The 17,245-nt window shown below is 46.9% G+C and overlaps 9 protein-coding genes across 9 annotated transcripts; 3 read left to right on the plus strand and 6 right to left on the minus strand.

The window, feature by feature from the left end:
* Positions 1-787: 787 nt before the first annotated feature.
* On the plus strand, positions 788-1,919 carry BKA55DRAFT_743814 (chaperonin 10-like protein; the record flags this gene model as incomplete). Its single annotated transcript, XM_046201562.1, has 1 exon — positions 788-1,919. The coding sequence occupies exon 1, from the start codon at positions 855-857 to the stop codon at positions 1,917-1,919; it is 1,065 nt and encodes a 354-aa protein (XP_046042166.1). The 5' UTR covers positions 788-854.
* Positions 1,920-3,241: 1,322 nt separating this feature from the next.
* BKA55DRAFT_717295 (S-adenosyl-L-methionine-dependent methyltransferase) lies at positions 3,242-4,740 on the plus strand (the record flags this gene model as incomplete). The annotated part of the gene is made up of 8 exons (XM_046200916.1): positions 3,242-3,375; positions 3,574-3,643; positions 3,675-3,761; positions 3,814-3,841; positions 3,890-3,902; positions 3,933-4,049; positions 4,117-4,459; positions 4,510-4,740. The coding sequence occupies 8 exons, from the start codon at positions 3,242-3,244 to the stop codon at positions 4,738-4,740; spliced, it is 1,023 nt and encodes a 340-aa protein (XP_046042167.1).
* Positions 4,741-4,756: 16 nt separating this feature from the next.
* Positions 4,757-5,822, minus strand: BKA55DRAFT_584675 (uncharacterized protein). Its single transcript, XM_046194364.1, has one exon. The coding sequence runs from the start codon at positions 5,763-5,765 to the stop codon at positions 4,860-4,862; it is 906 nt and encodes a 301-aa protein (XP_046042168.1). The 5' UTR covers positions 5,766-5,822; the 3' UTR covers positions 4,757-4,859.
* A 333-nt stretch (positions 5,823-6,155) lies between these two features.
* BKA55DRAFT_546060 (ankyrin repeat-containing domain protein) lies at positions 6,156-7,049 on the minus strand (the record flags this gene model as incomplete). Its single annotated transcript, XM_046190877.1, has 1 exon — positions 6,156-7,049. The coding sequence occupies one exon, from the start codon at positions 7,047-7,049 to the stop codon at positions 6,156-6,158; it is 894 nt and encodes a 297-aa protein (XP_046042169.1).
* Positions 7,050-8,095: 1,046 nt separating this feature from the next.
* On the minus strand, positions 8,096-8,461 carry BKA55DRAFT_546061 (uncharacterized protein; the record flags this gene model as incomplete). The annotated part of the gene is made up of 1 exon (XM_046190878.1): positions 8,096-8,461. One exon carries the CDS (start codon positions 8,459-8,461, stop codon positions 8,096-8,098), a length of 366 nt encoding a protein of 121 aa, XP_046042170.1.
* A 1,113-nt stretch (positions 8,462-9,574) lies between these two features.
* On the minus strand, positions 9,575-10,431 carry BKA55DRAFT_584679 (uncharacterized protein). The gene is made up of 2 exons (XM_046194365.1): positions 9,769-10,431; positions 9,575-9,700 (listed from the first exon to the last, which is right to left on the minus strand). The coding sequence occupies exon 1, from the start codon at positions 10,196-10,198 to the stop codon at positions 9,941-9,943; it is 258 nt and encodes an 85-aa protein (XP_046042171.1). The 5' UTR covers positions 10,199-10,431; the 3' UTR covers positions 9,575-9,700; positions 9,769-9,940.
* Positions 10,149-11,463, minus strand: BKA55DRAFT_717297 (uncharacterized protein; the record flags this gene model as incomplete). The annotated part of the gene is made up of 4 exons (XM_046200917.1): positions 10,149-10,699; positions 11,059-11,170; positions 11,241-11,346; positions 11,405-11,463. 4 exons carry the CDS (start codon positions 11,461-11,463, stop codon positions 10,614-10,616), a joined length of 363 nt encoding a protein of 120 aa, XP_046042172.1. The 3' UTR covers positions 10,149-10,613.
* A 1,338-nt stretch (positions 11,464-12,801) lies between these two features.
* BKA55DRAFT_655854 (pyruvate kinase-like protein) lies at positions 12,802-14,498 on the plus strand (the record flags this gene model as incomplete). Its single annotated transcript, XM_046197434.1, has 2 exons — positions 12,802-14,346; positions 14,383-14,498. Exons 1-2 carry the CDS (start codon positions 12,813-12,815, stop codon positions 14,496-14,498), a joined length of 1,650 nt encoding a protein of 549 aa, XP_046042173.1. The 5' UTR covers positions 12,802-12,812.
* A 285-nt stretch (positions 14,499-14,783) lies between these two features.
* On the minus strand, positions 14,784-16,642 carry BKA55DRAFT_668144 (transmembrane amino acid transporter protein-domain-containing protein). Its single transcript, XM_046197880.1, has 4 exons — positions 16,240-16,642; positions 16,137-16,187; positions 15,104-16,085; positions 14,784-15,045 (listed from the first exon to the last, which is right to left on the minus strand). Exons 1-4 carry the CDS (start codon positions 16,535-16,537, stop codon positions 14,952-14,954), a joined length of 1,425 nt encoding a protein of 474 aa, XP_046042174.1. The 5' UTR covers positions 16,538-16,642; the 3' UTR covers positions 14,784-14,951.
* Between the last annotated feature and the right edge of the window lie 603 nt (positions 16,643-17,245).

A 17,245-nucleotide genomic window follows, 5' to 3' on the forward strand; every position in this document is an offset into this window, starting at 1 on the left:
GAGCGACTGATGTTCTTCAATGCCAGATCTGACATGGGTCTGAACTAGTAGGCGTCTATTTTCGTCCACGGAAATTATCAAGAGCGTATGAACAATGAAGGCTCATGATATGAGCCATATGAGGTTATGTTTTTGACCAGCAGTCTTGAAAATAAATTAATATAATCGTTCCCGTTAAGGACAAGAGTCCCGAGTCATGGATGTTCAGGACTAGTAGGTAGGCGATAGAAATATGGCCCATCCTGCACAAGCATTGCGAACAGGCGTAAACGGCACATTGCAGATTTAGGTTCAGAGAGTAATACCTAAGTTATCGTACCCTGTCACAGATAGGCCACCATATTCAGGTGCGCGGACTCGAGCACCATGTTGATCCTGTCACCATCCATGTCTTGCTAGCGCCGCGACCTCCCGAATTTAGCCTCCAGCTGCCGACCAATACAACCAACAAACGTCAGATCATCGAGGGATTGAATCAGTTGATCAAGGCATATATGCCAATGGAGGCTGTTCTTGGCGTTGTCCTCTGCATTGTCTCCAATCAGTCCCCAATCCGCTTCAAATGCGCCACAAGCATCAACACTAGCGTTCAGACCAACTTCCAGTTCCGCAAATCACCCCATCAGCTTGGTGTTTGAGCTGTAAACTAGACCCTCGCACTGAATATTTCTGCTGGTCCGGTTACTTACCAGGATTATGTAATCGGCAGATGGAAATCTTCAAACACCGAGGTCATGTATCTCAGCTTTGCTTTATAAACGATGTCTTCACGCATAAACTCAATTCACAAAACTCCAATTACTTCTCAGCCAAAGCCTTATCTGCCTTTCAAACTTTATCCACATTCAATCAAAATGACTGCCGCGAGTATTACCAAAGCACTGTTCATTGATTCGGAGAACAATCCCAAAGTCATCGAACGACAAGGCCTTCCAACACCAAGCAACGGAGAATTACTTATCAAAGTCTTATACTCGGGCGTCAATCCTGCCGACATCAAGCATGCGACCTTCCTAGGAATGAACAATACCGTTATGGGTCATGACTTTAGCGGTCAAGTCATTGAGACTACAAAGCCAAACTCTCTCTATAAGCCTGGAGATATTGTGGCCGGATACACGCCCGCAGGTCTTCATCAATCTATCAATTATGGAGCTCATCAAGCTTACATCACATGCCCGGAAGATATGCTGTTCAAAGTCCCTGATAACTTGCCATTACCCGATGCAGCGAGTTTGACAGTTGTTGCCATGACAGCAGCTGACGCTCTATACAACCACTTCAAATTTCCTCTCCCTATGCAGGAGGAAAGATCTGCCTACAAGACTCCGTTTCTGCTCTGGGGGGCAACAGGTTCCGTTGGATACTGCGCCCTTCAATTCGCCATCGCAAGTGGTGTCTCCCCCATCTTTGTCACAGCAAATCCAGCGCAATTTGAACATCTCCGATCTCTTGGAGTCGAACACTTATTTGACTATAAAGATGAGAACGTCCACGAGTCTATCGCCAAAACTCTGCGGGACTTCCGCTTTGACAAGTTCTTATACGCATTTGACGCAGCGGGAGCTCCTAACTCAGGCGATCAGATGCTACAAGCTGTATCGGAAGATACCATGGTTGTTTCTACAGTCATCCGGGAAAGCAAACGCTTCGCGATGCCCGTTGCCGTGAGCAAAGTTGACTTTGTGATTCATCCTACAGAAGCTCCTCATCCTATTTCTATTCCTGCACGGCCTGCGGACCATGATAAGGCTTGGAAAGCTTTGAACTGGGCTATTGAGAACTACGGAACGCGATTTCGTTTACCCCCGGTCCGTGTAGTGGAAGATACTGCTGAGGTTGCGTTGGAAGAGATTAAGCGTTTCGTTAAACACGGCGGAGGATTTTCCAAGATTTCTATAAAACAACCCCTAGCATAGTCATTTGCAGAGTTCAATACAACTTTTCTATATATTTACTACAATCAATCTAGAAATTCCAAAATGCAGTCCATTCTTATATATTGATGTTATGCACATTCCCTTTTCCAATTCTAATAAATGATGTAGTATCTCTTAACGTTTCGCAAAGCCATCCACGCATGAAGACAAGCATCACAATTCTTTTCGGACTAGGGGTTGTAAGAAGTCCGACCGATGACGAGTCAATGTTCTTGGATGATGCGTTTTCTTTTCTATGATAAGTACAGGGATAGGACTTCGGACCTGCCAGGGCCTTGCCGAGGCCCTACCGAGGAAACGACGCAGATCTTAGTGTATGGCCAGTAACTTCAGGTTCCGGGTCTATCAAGGTGAGAAGACCCCGATTTTCAGCTTGATATCATTGTGTTATTTGAGGCTAGAACCTAGGAGAAGTATACATTACCTCTGGCATCCTGCCGAACACGCTGTGTCACATTCCTTACAACCAATACCTGAGTTGTTTTCATCTTCTCGCCCTTTCCAGTCTTTATCTCGCTGACAAAGCCTCAAGCCATTTTCTCATTGCCAATACTAAGAGAGTGGTGAGGAAGAACCTTCTCAAGGTCGTCTCCAACCCTCACCGCTATACTATACTCTCACCCCTCTCTGTTCGGAGGTATCATGCATCTTCTCGCTCTTCAACACCAGGGAGCCAATTCCTATAAAAAGGAACTAGAAGCTCATCGATGACGAATCTTGCATCTCGGGGGAGAATTTCCCGGCCCGCGAAACGAAGATTGACACGGCATCACGCCACGTCGTAGCCACTGTCACAGGTGGCCCTCTATCTCTTCACCAACCTTCGCCATTCGGCACTGTTCGGTGGTGCATTGACGAACATCCTGATATGATAACGAACATAAAACTTGACATTGTGATTGCTCTAATCATGGCGCACCTGTAGGCTATTCCTGCCAGCCACATTGATTACAACGAATCCGGGTAGCGCACCAGTAAATACACCATTAAACGCCTCTGTAGCAAATAGCATTCCTCACATGTTACATCTGCGCAAGAAAAATAACTCAGTAGCATATAACATGATGTATTTTATGTATATCGGACCAGTTCTCCGGCATGTGCATGCATGTTGCAAGGGTTTCCAAGACATACAATTGGCTAGCAATCCACTGTTGTTGGTTGAACGCATATTGATACATCAGTATGCATGGATTATCGGACTTTTGACTCCGCAGTTTCAGTTCAAATATCATGATCATTTACTCAGTCCACTAGGTCGCTCTCAATTCTCTTCACTCTTCGATATTCCACACCAAAAGATGTCGTCGCCTACGCGCAAGAAGCCTGCGGATTCGGGTTCAGCTGGGTCAACGCCGCCACTTGCAGACACCGCGGAAAGCGGTCTTCTCCCACCAGAGCATTGGTCTCAATTGCCAGGGGTGAGCTTCACAATGTGGTTGAAATGCTATTGCTTACTTGGGTTGTGCCAAAGGAGGAAAACGCGCCAGAGGATGACGACTCAGGTGTGCTTGACAATGCGAGCTCAACAGCCTCATTGACATCCAGCATCCTTCAGTATAGGACAATCAATGGGAGAGCATACCAGAGTGAGCGGGGAAATCCCGAATACTGGTGCGTTATAGTGATGAAGCATGGTTGTTATGACTGACTGCGACAAGGGGTCCTATCGACGATACTGGCCAAGAAGCCATGGATATCAAGTTAGTCTGATTAGGATGGCTTTGATCCTAGCTGACGACTTTCACGTGTAGCCACCATGTACTCACTCTCTTAATGAATGACAAGCTGTACCTGGCGCCAATATCGGATGATATTCAGGTAGGTGGACCCAGTACGAACGTGATTTGTGCTGATTAACATGGCATTGCAGACAGCTCTGGACATTGGAACGGGAACGGGTAAGTAAATTACACGAATACTGGACTGGGTAATTGACAATCTGATAGGTATCTGGGCCATGTAAGCTCACGCTAACCCATGGAACTGAAGAGTAACTCAGGCTCACATGATACAAAGGGAGTTCGCTGACAGGTTCCCGAATGCTTCCGTCATCGGGACTGATCTTGCGCCGATCCAACCTGGTTGGATCCCACCAAATCTAGAGTTGTAAGCACTCGCGAACCAAGAATGAGATCTTCGTCTAACTCGTACTGATAATACCATTTTATCCCAGCCAAATTGAAGACTGTACCGAAGAATGGACTCTCCAGCCCAACTCCTTCGACTACATTCATATGCGCTGGCTCGTGGGAAGCATCGCAGATTGGAAGGCACTCTTTAAGGAAGCCTATAAATGCCTCAAACCAGGGGGCTATATCGAGAGCTACGAGCCTTCCTCGCGTGTCGAAAGCGATGACGGTACAGTTCTACCAGGCAGTGCGTTAAGCCAGTGGGAGAAGTTCTTCGTCGAAGGTGGACGCAAGATCGGTCGACCTTTTACGATATTCGAAGAAAACATCCAGAGAGAAGGTATGAGAGAAGCGGGGTTTGTGGACATAGAAGAGAGGGATTTCAAGGTAGGTCTTCAACCTAGGGTCAGCGTCAGGACAGACTAATGTTATCATAGAACCCAGTTGGAGGCTGGCCAAAGGATCCAAAGCAACGAAGTGTTGGGCAGTTTATGCAGGCTGCTTTTGAACAAGACGCACAGGGAACTGTGCTTCATATGGCTACTGCGCTTGGCTGGACTGAGGAAGAGGTCATTGTGTTTATCTCACACTTCAGACGTGAAATCCGATCGCCCAAGATTCACTCGTATTTTAGGCAGAAGGTTGTATGGGGACGGAAGCCTCTTTGAGGTTCAGCTAAAACTCCTGGTACTAAAATGGTGGAATTCTTCACTATCTTTATCGATATAAAAGGCAAATTGCACCTGCTACAGATCTATTGTTACCCGAAAACCCCAAAACCTTGGATTTAAACACACTTCCATTTACTCGACTCTCGGAGCCAAGCCGCAAAACTTTGAAGACCTGGTTCTTGTTCTCGCAAGGCAGTGATGTCCGCCTTCCAGCCCGCATCCCTGAACCACTCGAAGCTCTTAGACGCGTCTTTGACCATCCATAGGACAGGGTATGCTACAACCTTATAAGTCTGTGGTAGTTCCTCTCCAACCACTTCCCGGAATATCTCCTGAAGTTCAGAGAAGCTCAACTCATCACCCGCCAATGCTAGTGCCTTTCCCGCCCAAGCCTCCGGGTTCAAAAGCGCCTTTGCTGCAAAAACGCCGATATCATGAGTGCTAACCAGTTGCATCTTGCGATCTCTTGGCATACCTTTAGCCCAAAGGGATGCCATCATCTGACCAAAGAAACCAGGGTTATAGCTATCCATAAATCCAGTCGGTCTCAGAATCGTCCATTGTTTGTTATTCTCTTCACATAATTCCCGTAGTCGGAGCTCAATGCGGTGCTTGGCGGCAAAGTGAGGAATCTCAGTTGGTTGGCTCCAGCTAACTTCGTCGCCTCCACGATCGACACTGGAGAAGACGATGTGATCAACTGATAGATGCGCTGTTGCTGCTTCAATGAGAGGCAGTGCTTGCGCCTCATCGTTTGGTGGGACTGTGACGATAAAGATTGATGAGATGTTAGGGTGCAGTTCGAAAATGGATTGCGGTTTTTGGATGTCTCCTTGCACAAGGGTGATTGATGGGTACTCTGTTTGAAGTGCCTGGGCCTTTGGAGATGCGATGGACCTCGTCAAAGCAAGAATCCTGATGTCTTGCTGTTGAGATGGTTCGTTGAGAGCTTTGTATAACGCGTGGATGGTGGCTTTGCCTTGCTGGCCAGTAGCACCGACGATGAGAATATTCCGTGTCATCTTAGTCGTCGCTATGAAAAGTGTAGTTCTTGTGCATTGTAATATTTTCGTTTATCGGGATACGACGAGGCTGATATAATCAGCTGCGGAGACTTTTCGGGCCCTTTAGACCCTGCTTACTATTTTTTAGCTGCTGGCGCGGCAACTTACTGCCAATCAGAACGGCATATAACTACGCTTATAATGTTTGTCAACGTCTATGAACAATCTCAGACGATCTAATAATTGCGTACTGTATTGATTTACCAACCTGGTCTAGCATCTTAAGTCATTCTCTCAATATAGATAAGCTTTGCTGTTTATTTGGCAACTGTAAGGATTATAGCTTCACAGGTAATCAATAACATCTTTATATTCTTTATAACTTAAGATGTTAGTATTTAACCTTGTTTATATCCCCATCTGTTTGAGAATATCCTTTATCTCTTTACTTATCACATTCCAACCTTTTACATATTTTCGATGACCTGAACCGAGGTGGAACGTCACGGCATCTTTGCTAGTGCTTTGGTATATAGGCGCGTGCTTCACCAAAAACAGAGCTGCCTCTGAATGCTCATACTCAACGGCATAGGAAAGCGGAGTCCGGTTCCGGAAGTCCAAGCTCGTCATTGCACCTCCGCTACTCTTCAAGAGATAAAGAATCTCTGCAGAGCCAGTTATAGCGGCATAGTGCGCAGGAGAGCTATACGGCGAGCGGTCGGCAGTTCGCTTATCATTGACAACAAAACCACGCTCAAGCAGATATGCGACAAGTGCAGGATTTCCGGAAGTGACAGCTAAGTGAAGTGGCGGTGCGTGGAACGTGCTGACCATCTTTGTTGGGTTTGCATGTCTCTTGAAATATGATCTCTGCTTGTGATGGCGCCATATCGTCTCGGCCATGCTTTGGTTTCCCAATGCACATGCGCACCACATGGCGTGGAGAAGGTCGTCTTTCTTGGTGGACGGGAAGGCAAATACTGCGTTTTCATGACCATATATAGCGGCCAGCTCTCGCGCCGCAAAGGTCTTTGCGTGTGAGATAACTCCTGGATATTTGAACTTCTCCAGGGTCTGTGGACCATCAGCCCTCTCATTTATCCAATCATTACTACCAGACAATACCAGTAGCTTCGCCACCTTGCTGTGTCTGACCCAAGAGCCAGATAATGTGAGAATGGTAATACCAGCTTGAAACTTTTCCTTCACCTTGACATCCGGAATCATTAGCGCGCAGGTAATCCCGCACACCAAGCTTATGAGACACAACCATCCAAGTGAAGAAAGTGTTATGACTTCCATTTTCACGAAACAAAATTATAAGAGTCGGCAGATGCTATGAAACCAACACCGCTAGAGGAGAATTCCAAAGCTGCTTCAATAACCTTGAAAGAGGGTAGCAGAGTTTGGCGAGGTTGAACTCAACAAACTACATCGTGAGGTAAGCATTTCTCATTTGAAGTCATTTCCTCTATCAACAGAACCCCTGGTGCTAATTTGATTCGCTCGGTTAGGCCCAGAGAAGCGCGACAGACTCTGTACAGGAGAGAGTGACGGAGGTATATACCACAACTATACCAGCAGTAATCAATGAAACCGAAGTAGGACAAAAGCATATCGAGAATAAGGCAAGCGAGGATCTACAGGAACTGGCAGGCCTAAATCAAAGATCAGTCTCTCACCGCTTTAGGTTTTGGCGCTTTAAACATTAGAGGAACATGTAAACGATTGAAGACTTTTCTTAAAATAGCATATCACTGCAGCCTTAATTATGGTATTGAAGTTAACCTATGCCTCTTCCACCTTCAATCAACCGCCCATTTTCTATCATTCGAAATACCCGAGTTCGACGCGGTCGGTCCCTTCCTGAGGCTGGTCTAATTAGCCATAGTCTCTCCTTTAGTTCATTCCCTTTGGACCGTCCAAGGGCTACAGCAACCCCCTATTTGTTTATGATGAAAACGCAAGCTGTAGCTCGCTTCCGGGGTTCTGGAGGCAGCGAAGGTGAGGGCGATGGCATTGAGGGTTGAGAGTTGTGTCTGACATCAGATTACTGCAAATTTGTAATGGCATCATGGAAAATACAATGAGTTCTATTGAAGAAATTATCTTGTAACCAAACCATACCCTTGCCGCTCCGCAAGCAAAAAGTCTAATTACAGTCATGGCAACCCCATTGTATACCCCGATTTTCATATAGTGACACAAGAGATGTAACGAAGTAGAGAAGAAAAAGGCCAAAAATAACCCAGTCCCCCTTGATGTTGCAAGAGCAGCCCAGTCTAGTTTCAGAACAAACTGTCTTATTACTGGCTCAGAAAGCTTGCGAATTTGCCATCCTTCGCTAACTACTGAGGGCACTCTTGGCTGACCTTGTCAGGGTCTGCACAGTGGTAGAGGGCATCAGGGCAGCAGACTTGGCCCACGGGGCAGAAAAAAGAGTCTCCGCACTTGGGACCAAAGGTGGGAATGGACGGGGATGCTGCCGTAGTGGCCGCGGGCTGCTCGCGGGGCCGAAGTTTTGCTTGGGCTGAGGGCGGAGCAGGGCATTCCTCAAAGCATCCGATTTCAGCGACGCCGTTGACAATGACCTCACAGCATTTGGGCTTGTCCGCAGGGCAGACTTGGTCGCCACACTTATTGGGGTATGCCTGGGGAAGGGCGCTGGCAGCGACGCTGAGAGCAAAGCCGACAATGAGGTTGTTGAAGAGCATGATGAAGAGTTGTGTAATCGTTGTCGTAGGGACGATGGTGCGGCAGGGAAGAAGAAATAAAGATGTCTTGGACTGTTGTGTTTGTGTGATTGGGAGCTGTCGAGTTGATCCATTTGGTCCTGGGAATTAATCAACTGATATTTATAGTCGGGAATGGCAATATCCAAATTGCGAGACCCTCGCGACAGCGGGCATTAAAGGTCTGCAATACGACAATCGGCATCAACCGTAAATGCTCCAAGGTAAAGGACCGAATATCTGAATGAGATTAACCAGAGCCCAAATTAGCTACAAAAGGCTATAAGAGGATATAATGGAAAGTTTCGCAAGATCACAACTATCTGACGAGTTGCCATTGTGTAATATACTGGCTAGTGGCTGTGTATTATAGTGTAACATTGGGGCCATTTGCTTGGGTTGTGTGATGAAGTCGGTGTTGGAAGCGTTGCCGCAGCCAATGACGCGAGACAAGTTTAGCTGGCCTTGAGTATGAGTAGACACGAGAATATCAAACCCATAGAACTCAACTCACGCACTGATGTTAATCGCCTTGCTCAATGTCTTTTCTGTATACACAAGAGCTACAGCTCCAACATCCATGATGCTGATCATCTAGGAAGATTTGGATTCTTGGGAATTGGTACTGCTAGCAGTAGCGTAGGTTAGGAAATGGCATTTACCGAGTGGCGCTCCCCTGGAGGCTGACATTACTACTTCTTGATTGGCTCTTGCCTAAGAAAGTATTAGCTGCAACGTTTCTATGTGTAGCCTCCCCAATCGCAACGCAACGTTGTCACGGGCACTCTACCCCAAGCTTAGAGGGTTCTAGCGTAGAACGAAAGGACCGAACTTCTATTTATTTATGGATGCTTACATTGACTGGTGTTATCAATGACATCGAGGTGCCAATTGGTAGTGGCGATAACCTCCGCCCCTACTTGCTTTCTATCAACATCACACTATAGTAGAGGAGACATCAGACTTTCTCCCATAGCCTGCCTTTCGTTAGGTACAGCCGGACAGCGGCATAAAACGCTGTCCCAGCACCAAGCATACGGCCAGCAAAAAACTTGGAGCTTCCAATAGCTCCCGTCTGCGCTCGAGATCAAAGCCCCCCCCCCCCCCAATTGGGCGGACAGTGAGGGCAGCCACATACATGAACGCGTACATGGTCCCAGAACGGGTGCCTATCTCTTTGAGGTCCGAAAAGTGCGCTACCAATGCAGGGCTGATAGCTGTGTACGTGCCGGAACTAAATGCGAACAAGGCGGCAAAAGCGATAGCTGACTCATGGCTATGCCCGGCAGCCACAATGCCAGCATGAAGATCGTTGAAAGAGTTGCGGCTGCTATTGACACGTTGAAGCTGCCAAATTTATCTGCTATACATCCCGGCAGGATACGCCCGATTCCACTATTGCAGTCAACTTCGTGTTGATAGACATTTGAAGCCAATACCTCCATGGCAGGTGGATAAGACTCACCTTGATGCATTAGAGATTGAGACCAGGTACCCAGCCATCTTATTTGACAGGCCGACATGTCCACCATAGGTTACTGTGAAATTAATGGGAATAAACATCGTCCGATACCATAATGTTCTTCCTTTGGAGGTCGCTATGTGAGAATACGGGACTATCATCACCGTCGAAGATGGTTGGGAAAACCCGTTGGTAGTACCGAACCTTGTGAGCTCCTCTTGGGCCAAGCTCATTTGCGTATCATCGAATGATAGCATCGACGAACTCTTTTTCGGTTTGGAATGGCTCTGTAACGTCGTCTTGCATTGGTGGACCACCGTGGATTGTGCCAAAGTATCCGGGGTGCTACAATTGTGGGAGCTGATCGAAATATGAGCGAAGTGTACGGGCAATTGATGTCTTGCGTGTCTGATCAATTTCGTCCCTCAAATCTACTAGCGACTTTCCTAGTATATATTCCATGAGAATATATGTGATGGTTTTCTCTTTCACGTTTCTCTGATAGATGGCGTAGACCTTGGGTACTGGTATGGTAGTATACCTTGCCACGTAAAGCATGTTATGGGCTTCGACGGGTCGGACCTTTCTACCAAACTTCATGATGAGTCTCTGCTGAAATATGACAATGCTGGCACCCCATTCCCTATTTGGTATGGGCTCCCGCTCTCTATGTCATTTGGTGTCAGCAGCGGTGTCGTATAGTTCTGCGACTGATCCTCCGTACGGTAGTACATCGTATTCTGTCGACTCCATATCTACTTGTGTCGTTACTTCCGGTAGAATGAGCTGGCTGATGATTATCTTGGGTAAGAAAGAGACATAAAAACGAAAGAGGGGAAAGGACATGGTGGCATGAATTATTAGGCTTCCAACATAACAGAACCAACATGCCTGATCGCCCCTGTCACATTCTCAGATAGAGGGATTCGCAAGTACACACCACCTTGATTTGTTGAGAAAGACTACAATCTGAAAGCAATCCATCTATTTTTATCAAACCTCGCGTTTATATCTAGTACTAGAAATAATAACTCTGGTGAGGCAAGTGAGAAAACCGGAGTGTCCGATGAAAAGCCCATATTCACCGCAGACATCCAGACCTAAGAGCAAGTGCCACGATATCCTGCACCCTTCTCCCAGTCATCTCCATAGCCATTTGTAGCACCATACAGCTTGCACGCAGTATAGAAGTCATCACCGCTGATAACATTTCCTGGCTTTTGGATGCACTTAACACCATCAAAGGTCGCCTGATAATATCGTCAACACATCATTCTAATACTGAAATTAGGTACTTACGACAGAACCCCAGCGCATAGCACAGACAGCCTTGGTCCAATCGTTTCGGGGGATCCATCCTTCAGGAGTGTGCAGGCAGCAGTTGTGACTGCTATGGTCCTTTGAACTTATCTGTTGTGTTAGTATGGATGTGAATACAAGGGAATCGCAGATAGAATATGTACCCTTGTACAGCTTGGACGAGAAAGAAGCTAAGAACGAGTGATTTGATAGTAGCTGCCATTGTGATTATTTGTTTCAAAGAGGATATAAACCGAAGAAGGCTGCTTGATGATAGCCAGGATCGATTTCAAGGAGGAAGAGCATCCCTTTTTATCTTCAATCTTCAATCACCACTTCGTCACCGCCCCTTAAAGCATGAGCCAACTACCATATGATCTGACTCTCTCGTCATGTATTACAAGGGTGACAAGGCGGTATTGTGAAACCAGGAGATGAATCGATCCACTCCATCTATGGTAGTTGCGTTGCTCTAGCCTTGTCTCCACGGAATTACCTTTCGTTTACTCCCCCCACTTGACAGGAATGAACTGACACTTCGAACTGCCGTGCTTTTGATTACGGCTCCTCATGATCTATAGCTTTACTAAGCCTTGTATATATCTGCCAGTTTGACAAGATTTGTGCCTAACACAGGATTTATGGCTAGTGGACAGTCATAGAGCTGGATGTTGAAACAGTATGTATTAATCGATAGGCAGATTCGCTTGCCATGGCAGATCTTTTCTCTCATTTCGCCCTCGCAATTGAGAAGTCTATAGGTGAACATGCGTCCTTTCCAAGTAGAATTTGACCGAGAGCTAAAGTTTGTCTGGCGGTCACATTACTATGTCCTTTCGAAAGAAAGTTTAAGAATGGATCCAATACGGAAATCGCGGAAGTATATTATATTACACCAGTGGATATTCGTATTTAAGTATGCGAACCTTCACTGGCCAATGAAAACCCTTTTCCGCATGTAAGGATTGCACTCGACTGGGACATTGCTGTTATGCCACATGATTTAACCGACTATAACCATTCTGTTGCAGTAAACTTTCACGATATCTTTCCCTTAATATGTTTAATGTTGCTTGCACGCTCACTCATACTACTACCGCCAAGGCTCCTGTTAGTCATGATTTATCATGGGTTTCGTGGTATTTATATTCCTTTGCGTTGATCGTGGTACCTTCATTCGACTGTTTGGCCGTAATGAGAGCGTTGTTTCGAGGGTGACCTACCCTGTAGCTAGCGGAATATTTGCTCTCCGTAAGAGTTGCCTCTCCGAATGCCGTATCCGCTTCCCCAACTATCTCGAGGGCCGCATGTAATATTAGTCATCGCACTTTATTCCGAGATTGATTGGACAAGAGCACTGGTCTAACCACGATCACTGCGGTCAAGCATCGCGGAAGTTTCCGTAAGTTACCCGGTGTCATCGGAACTTCCGCGTAACGGTCGGGTAATAAAAAAAATGGAGAGAGCCATACATTTTAGTACAGCGGTTTTGTCGATAAGACTTCATATGACAAGAGGATGTGTCGATTGAGTAATACAGACAGCCATTCTTTTTGGATAAGTTAGGGTACAATGGGTGTTCCGTCAACAAAAAATATCCCGAAGGAGACTGTGTCCCATCTGGATCCTGCCCCTATTCCTAGTCCCGGAGCTCTTTTGCAAGTCAGAGCAGGAAGAGTCAAGAAAGGCGCCCTTGGAGGTGAAATCACATCTGCTATCTACAAACAGCAACATGATGGACCTATATTCTGCAGTGCGACAGGCGTGCTGGGGGACGAACACGCTTCCAGCAGACACGGCGGCACAGAGCGCGCAGTGCATCAGTATAACCCAGACCACTACCCAGACTGGCGAGCCGAGAACCCACCAGAGCCAGATCTGTACGATGTCGGAGCATACGGCGAGAATCTTGTCACCACGAACATGAACGACGACAATGTTTGTATCGGCGACATATACCAACTTGGCAAAGACGTTCTTCTCGAGGTTAGCGAACCACGTCATCCGTGCTTCAAACTCAACTCCCGATTCAAATGGCCGAGGGCTCTAAAACGGACGATACGAACAGGACGAGCAGGCTGGAACATGCGGGTCTTGAAAACAGGCAATATCTGTAAGGGAGACACGATCTCTTTACTAGATCGACCGTATCCTGAATGGTCTGTCTTGAACGTCCAGCGCGTCATCAGAGCGAGAAATGTCTCCCTTCATCTGTTGGCGGAATGCACGCAACTTCCTATGACAGATCTCTTTCTGGATATTGCTAAAGAGAGATTGAGGAGTGCTCCAAAGACATACACTCTGGTTGACGCTCGCCTCGTCGCTGAGCGTGTGAGGATGCTCACATTTGCCTTGAAGGAGCCTCTAACTCTTGCCAACCCAGCATTCGAACCTTACGCTTTTGCTCAGATCATATTCGGACGCGAAACCAAATTTGAGCGATCGTACTCGATTGTCGACGGCGATATATACAAGTTTAGCCTGGGCGTGTCTCTCGATCGACAATCACGAGGAGGTTCGGCCTATTTACACAACGAGCTGAATATTGGCGACGAGATTGAAATGTATCCTGGAATAAACCCTGGTGCGCAAGAAAATGACGAAAAATGCACCGAGAGCTTGACACGTATTCTGATCGTCGGAGGGATCGGAATAACGGCCTTTCTCCCATCGATGCGTGACTGGGAGAGCAAAGGCCTGCCATACCATCTTCATTATGCCGTTCGAAGTATTGGAGAGGCCGCCTTTCTTGATCAACTTCCGAAAGACAAAACCACTTTTTATTGTCGATCAGAGAGTGAACGACTCGATATTAGAAACGTCATACCGAAGCCCAGCCACAATGGGACATACAACGCACGCATATTCTCGTGCGGATCTTCAGGCATGATGAAAGAATGTGCAAATATTGCCAATGAACTTGGATATCCAGAACACATGCTTCATTTTGAGGATTTCGGTAACGGTGGAGGTGGTGAGTTTGGTGAAGCCTTCGAGGTCCAAGTCGATGAGCCGGACTCGAACAGACACGAAACGATGACGATTCCTCCAAACAAGACACTACTAGACGTACTCAATGACGCGGGCTTTGATGTATTATACTCGTGTAAATCTGGAGCTTGCGGTGCTTGTAAAGTCACAGTCTGTGAGGGGAAGGTTGATTACAAGAGCACAGCGCTGCTTGAGAAGGAAAAGGGACGGGCTCTACAGGCTTGTGTTGACCGTGGTATTGGGAGGCTCAAGATAGAGATCGATTAGGTCATAATGCACATTCGTTCGAAGAACAGTATTTTCCAAGCTCAAAGAGAGATTGTTTGCTAAAGCTGAACTTCATTCTGTGTCTGGTGTTTCCGGGTGTCATTTAATGAGGATGGAGCTGGCACGAGATTCGAACTATTTTAGATAAAGAGCGCTTTGAGAGACTACATCACAGTATGCTGACGATTCATGTCACCGGGACCATATGTGAGGACGAGAAAATCAGTCAAGGGCAATTGACCAGGCAGTACATATGAAGTTGATGCAGATGTTTAATTAGCAAATGGCGACTTCGTCTAAGCTACGCGTTCCATGCGAGAAAATGCAAAGGTTAACCCCTCTGCTCATCTTTTATCTGTCGCCCATTTCTTAACATAACACCAGATCGTAAACTGGAACACCACGAGCCTCCGACACATAACTCCGCATGTGACCCGTACAATCAGTGCGATCTTACTGCACGAAACCCGAATTGTCGGCACAGTCAAAGACCTTGGCAATAGCCCCAGTGTCAAATGCCTCTTTGATCAAAACACCAACAGAGTAACTGGAATATCTGGTTAGTACATCGCATGGGAGGAGATGGAGAATAAGTGAGTACTTACGTGCCAGCCACGATCATATAAAATCCAAGAATCATAATGAGCACATGCAAGGCGTACTTCACTTTCTGATCCAGAGTCCCAGTCTTGTAACTCTTGAAGTCATACATCCAAAGTAGCGCCGGAAATACCAGGCTAAAGGGCGCAAAGCACAGAGAGCCAGCTAAACCGAGAAGATAGTTCAAGATTGGCACAGCCTCAGCCACGACAAAGGCTGCAGTCCCCAGGGCCAGGTTGATACCAAGCCAGGTGCTCCAGTGAGTGAAGGTATTGGCTTGCAAGTGCTCAGAATCTCGCAAGATGCGGACAAAGGCATATTTAGCAGCGACATGTTGATAGATACCAACGCCAAGGATAAGTCCGGGCAAAGAGACGCCGTAAGCGATCTTCTTTATGAGGGGACCAGCGCTGCCGAAGGCGGGTGTCGAGAGCCAAGTCCCGCACCATCTGTAAATGACAAGGCTGAAAGAGAGATACATAGCTCCAACAATGAAGCCAGCCACAAGACAAGCCTTGCGATAATCATGCGGTCTCTTCATCTCAGATATAACAGGTAAGAACATGGAAGAGCCGCAGGTGCTAATGAAGATATTTGTCGCGTTGATCATACCGACAACAAAGCTCGGATACGCAATCGGTGCCCAGCCGAGCTCAAAGTCACCGGTCTGAGGCGCTGCAGCTGGTCTGTCGACTTGCGTCACAGCGACGACGAAGATAAACACTCCGAGGACGAATGTGATGAAGCCGAACCAGGTTAGCCAACCCAGGCGGGCGAATGTGCGTATCGACGAGAAGAGCGTGATAAGAATGGCTGAGACGAGGGCGAATACGACGGTGCATGCTCCGTGATCGGATAGTGCGTTGAGACCAATGGCTGATGTGACTATACCGCCTGCTGAGATGAGGACTTGGGCGACGATGATCTGTATACCGACAAGTTCACGACCCCAACGACCCCAGATGAGGCCCATCATATCAGCTAGTGCTAAAGACATATAAGTGGCTGTTCATTCTCGGTCGGAGCTTCGCTGCTTACTGTGGCATTCGGTATGATTGTGCTTGAAATCGCCAAGAACAAGGGCGGTATCTACACGCAAAGCCATTAGCTCCAAGCTCAAAAGATTGATACATGTACTCACAAACATTGAGCGAAGTGTATCCGACGATGCACAGAGATCCTCCAACAGAGCCTAGCGCACCAAGAGCACCAGGGATAGCAAGGATACTCATCGCAAAGTTGATCTTGAGAAAGACCACAGTGGCGCGCTGCCAACTGACGGTTCTGAACTCAACACCATCAACGTTCTCCTGAAAGACCTCCCGTGACTCCCCCTTCTCGGTATCAGAGCCACCAGCCTCACCATGGTGAGGTGAGATCTTCTCGTCTTTGGAGGGAGATGTATACTGGTCCATGGAGGAAATTGTTGGAGATGCCATTGTTGAAAGATGAGTGCAGCTTGGAGATGATGGGATGAAGTGAATAGTGGTATATATACCTGGCTAGGCTAGGGGTCCCGTGTGCTCCGTATGCACAGTTGCAATGCTGGGGTAAAGCGGGGGAAAGTCTTAGCACTGTAGCTAGGGAGAGATAACTCCAAGCTGACGAGTCTCGACCGATCGGATAAGCCACTAACTCAGATTAGGGGGTGAGAATATAAGTAGCCTACAGCGTATAAGCGAGAAAAAGCACATCTCCCCGACCAATTACCGCGCTGGAGTTACAGATATGTAATACATATTTGTCCGTATCCAGTTTCAAGGAATCTGATAAGTATCTCATCTTACAGCAGCTCCACGACCAAAGTACCAGGTATGCAAGATAAACTCTATCTTCTAACTGTATATCATGATAAGAATTACTCGTAATGGGACGTTATAGTGCACAGTAGACTCGTTACCGGGGTCAAGTTTGGTATCTCGGGATATCCGACCACGAACCCGGTATCTGGTCCGTGGGTCTCGGTTAGAGGACCCCAGAATCTCGTTTAGATGTAACTCCACGTAGAAATCTTGGCGTATTGCAGTTACTTATGGCTACCTGATAAAGCTTGATATATTGTATCATTGACTCTATCTTAACCTAAGCATATGTTCGGCTTCATCGGCTACCGCTCAAGTTAAGCGGACAATTCTCGAAGATATGGC

This window comes from Fusarium redolens (genome assembly GCF_020744475.1).
Source record: "Fusarium redolens strain MPI-CAGE-AT-0023 chromosome Unknown BKA55scaffold_27, whole genome shotgun sequence".
In the NCBI taxonomy this organism is placed as follows: Eukaryota; Fungi; Ascomycota; class Sordariomycetes; order Hypocreales; family Nectriaceae; genus Fusarium; species Fusarium redolens.

Coding starts and splice junctions, on each gene's coding strand:
- BKA55DRAFT_584675 (XM_046194364.1), bottom strand. CDS start 5,765: ATGACACGGAATATTCTCATCGTCGGTGCTACTGGCCAGCAAGGCAAA.
- BKA55DRAFT_584679 (XM_046194365.1), bottom strand. CDS start 10,198: ATGCTATCATTCGATGATACGCAAATGAGCTTGGCCCAAGAGGAGCTC.
- BKA55DRAFT_668144 (XM_046197880.1), bottom strand. CDS start 16,537: ATGGCATCTCCAACAATTTCCTCCATGGACCAGTATACATCTCCCTCC. Junction 16,086..16,136: donor CAATCATACCGAATGCCACA/GTAAGCAGCGAA, acceptor ATATGTCTTTAG/CACTAGCTGATATGATGGGC. Junction 15,046..15,103: donor TATATGATCGTGGCTGGCAC/GTAAGTACTCAC, acceptor CAGATATTCCAG/TTACTCTGTTGGTGTTTTGA.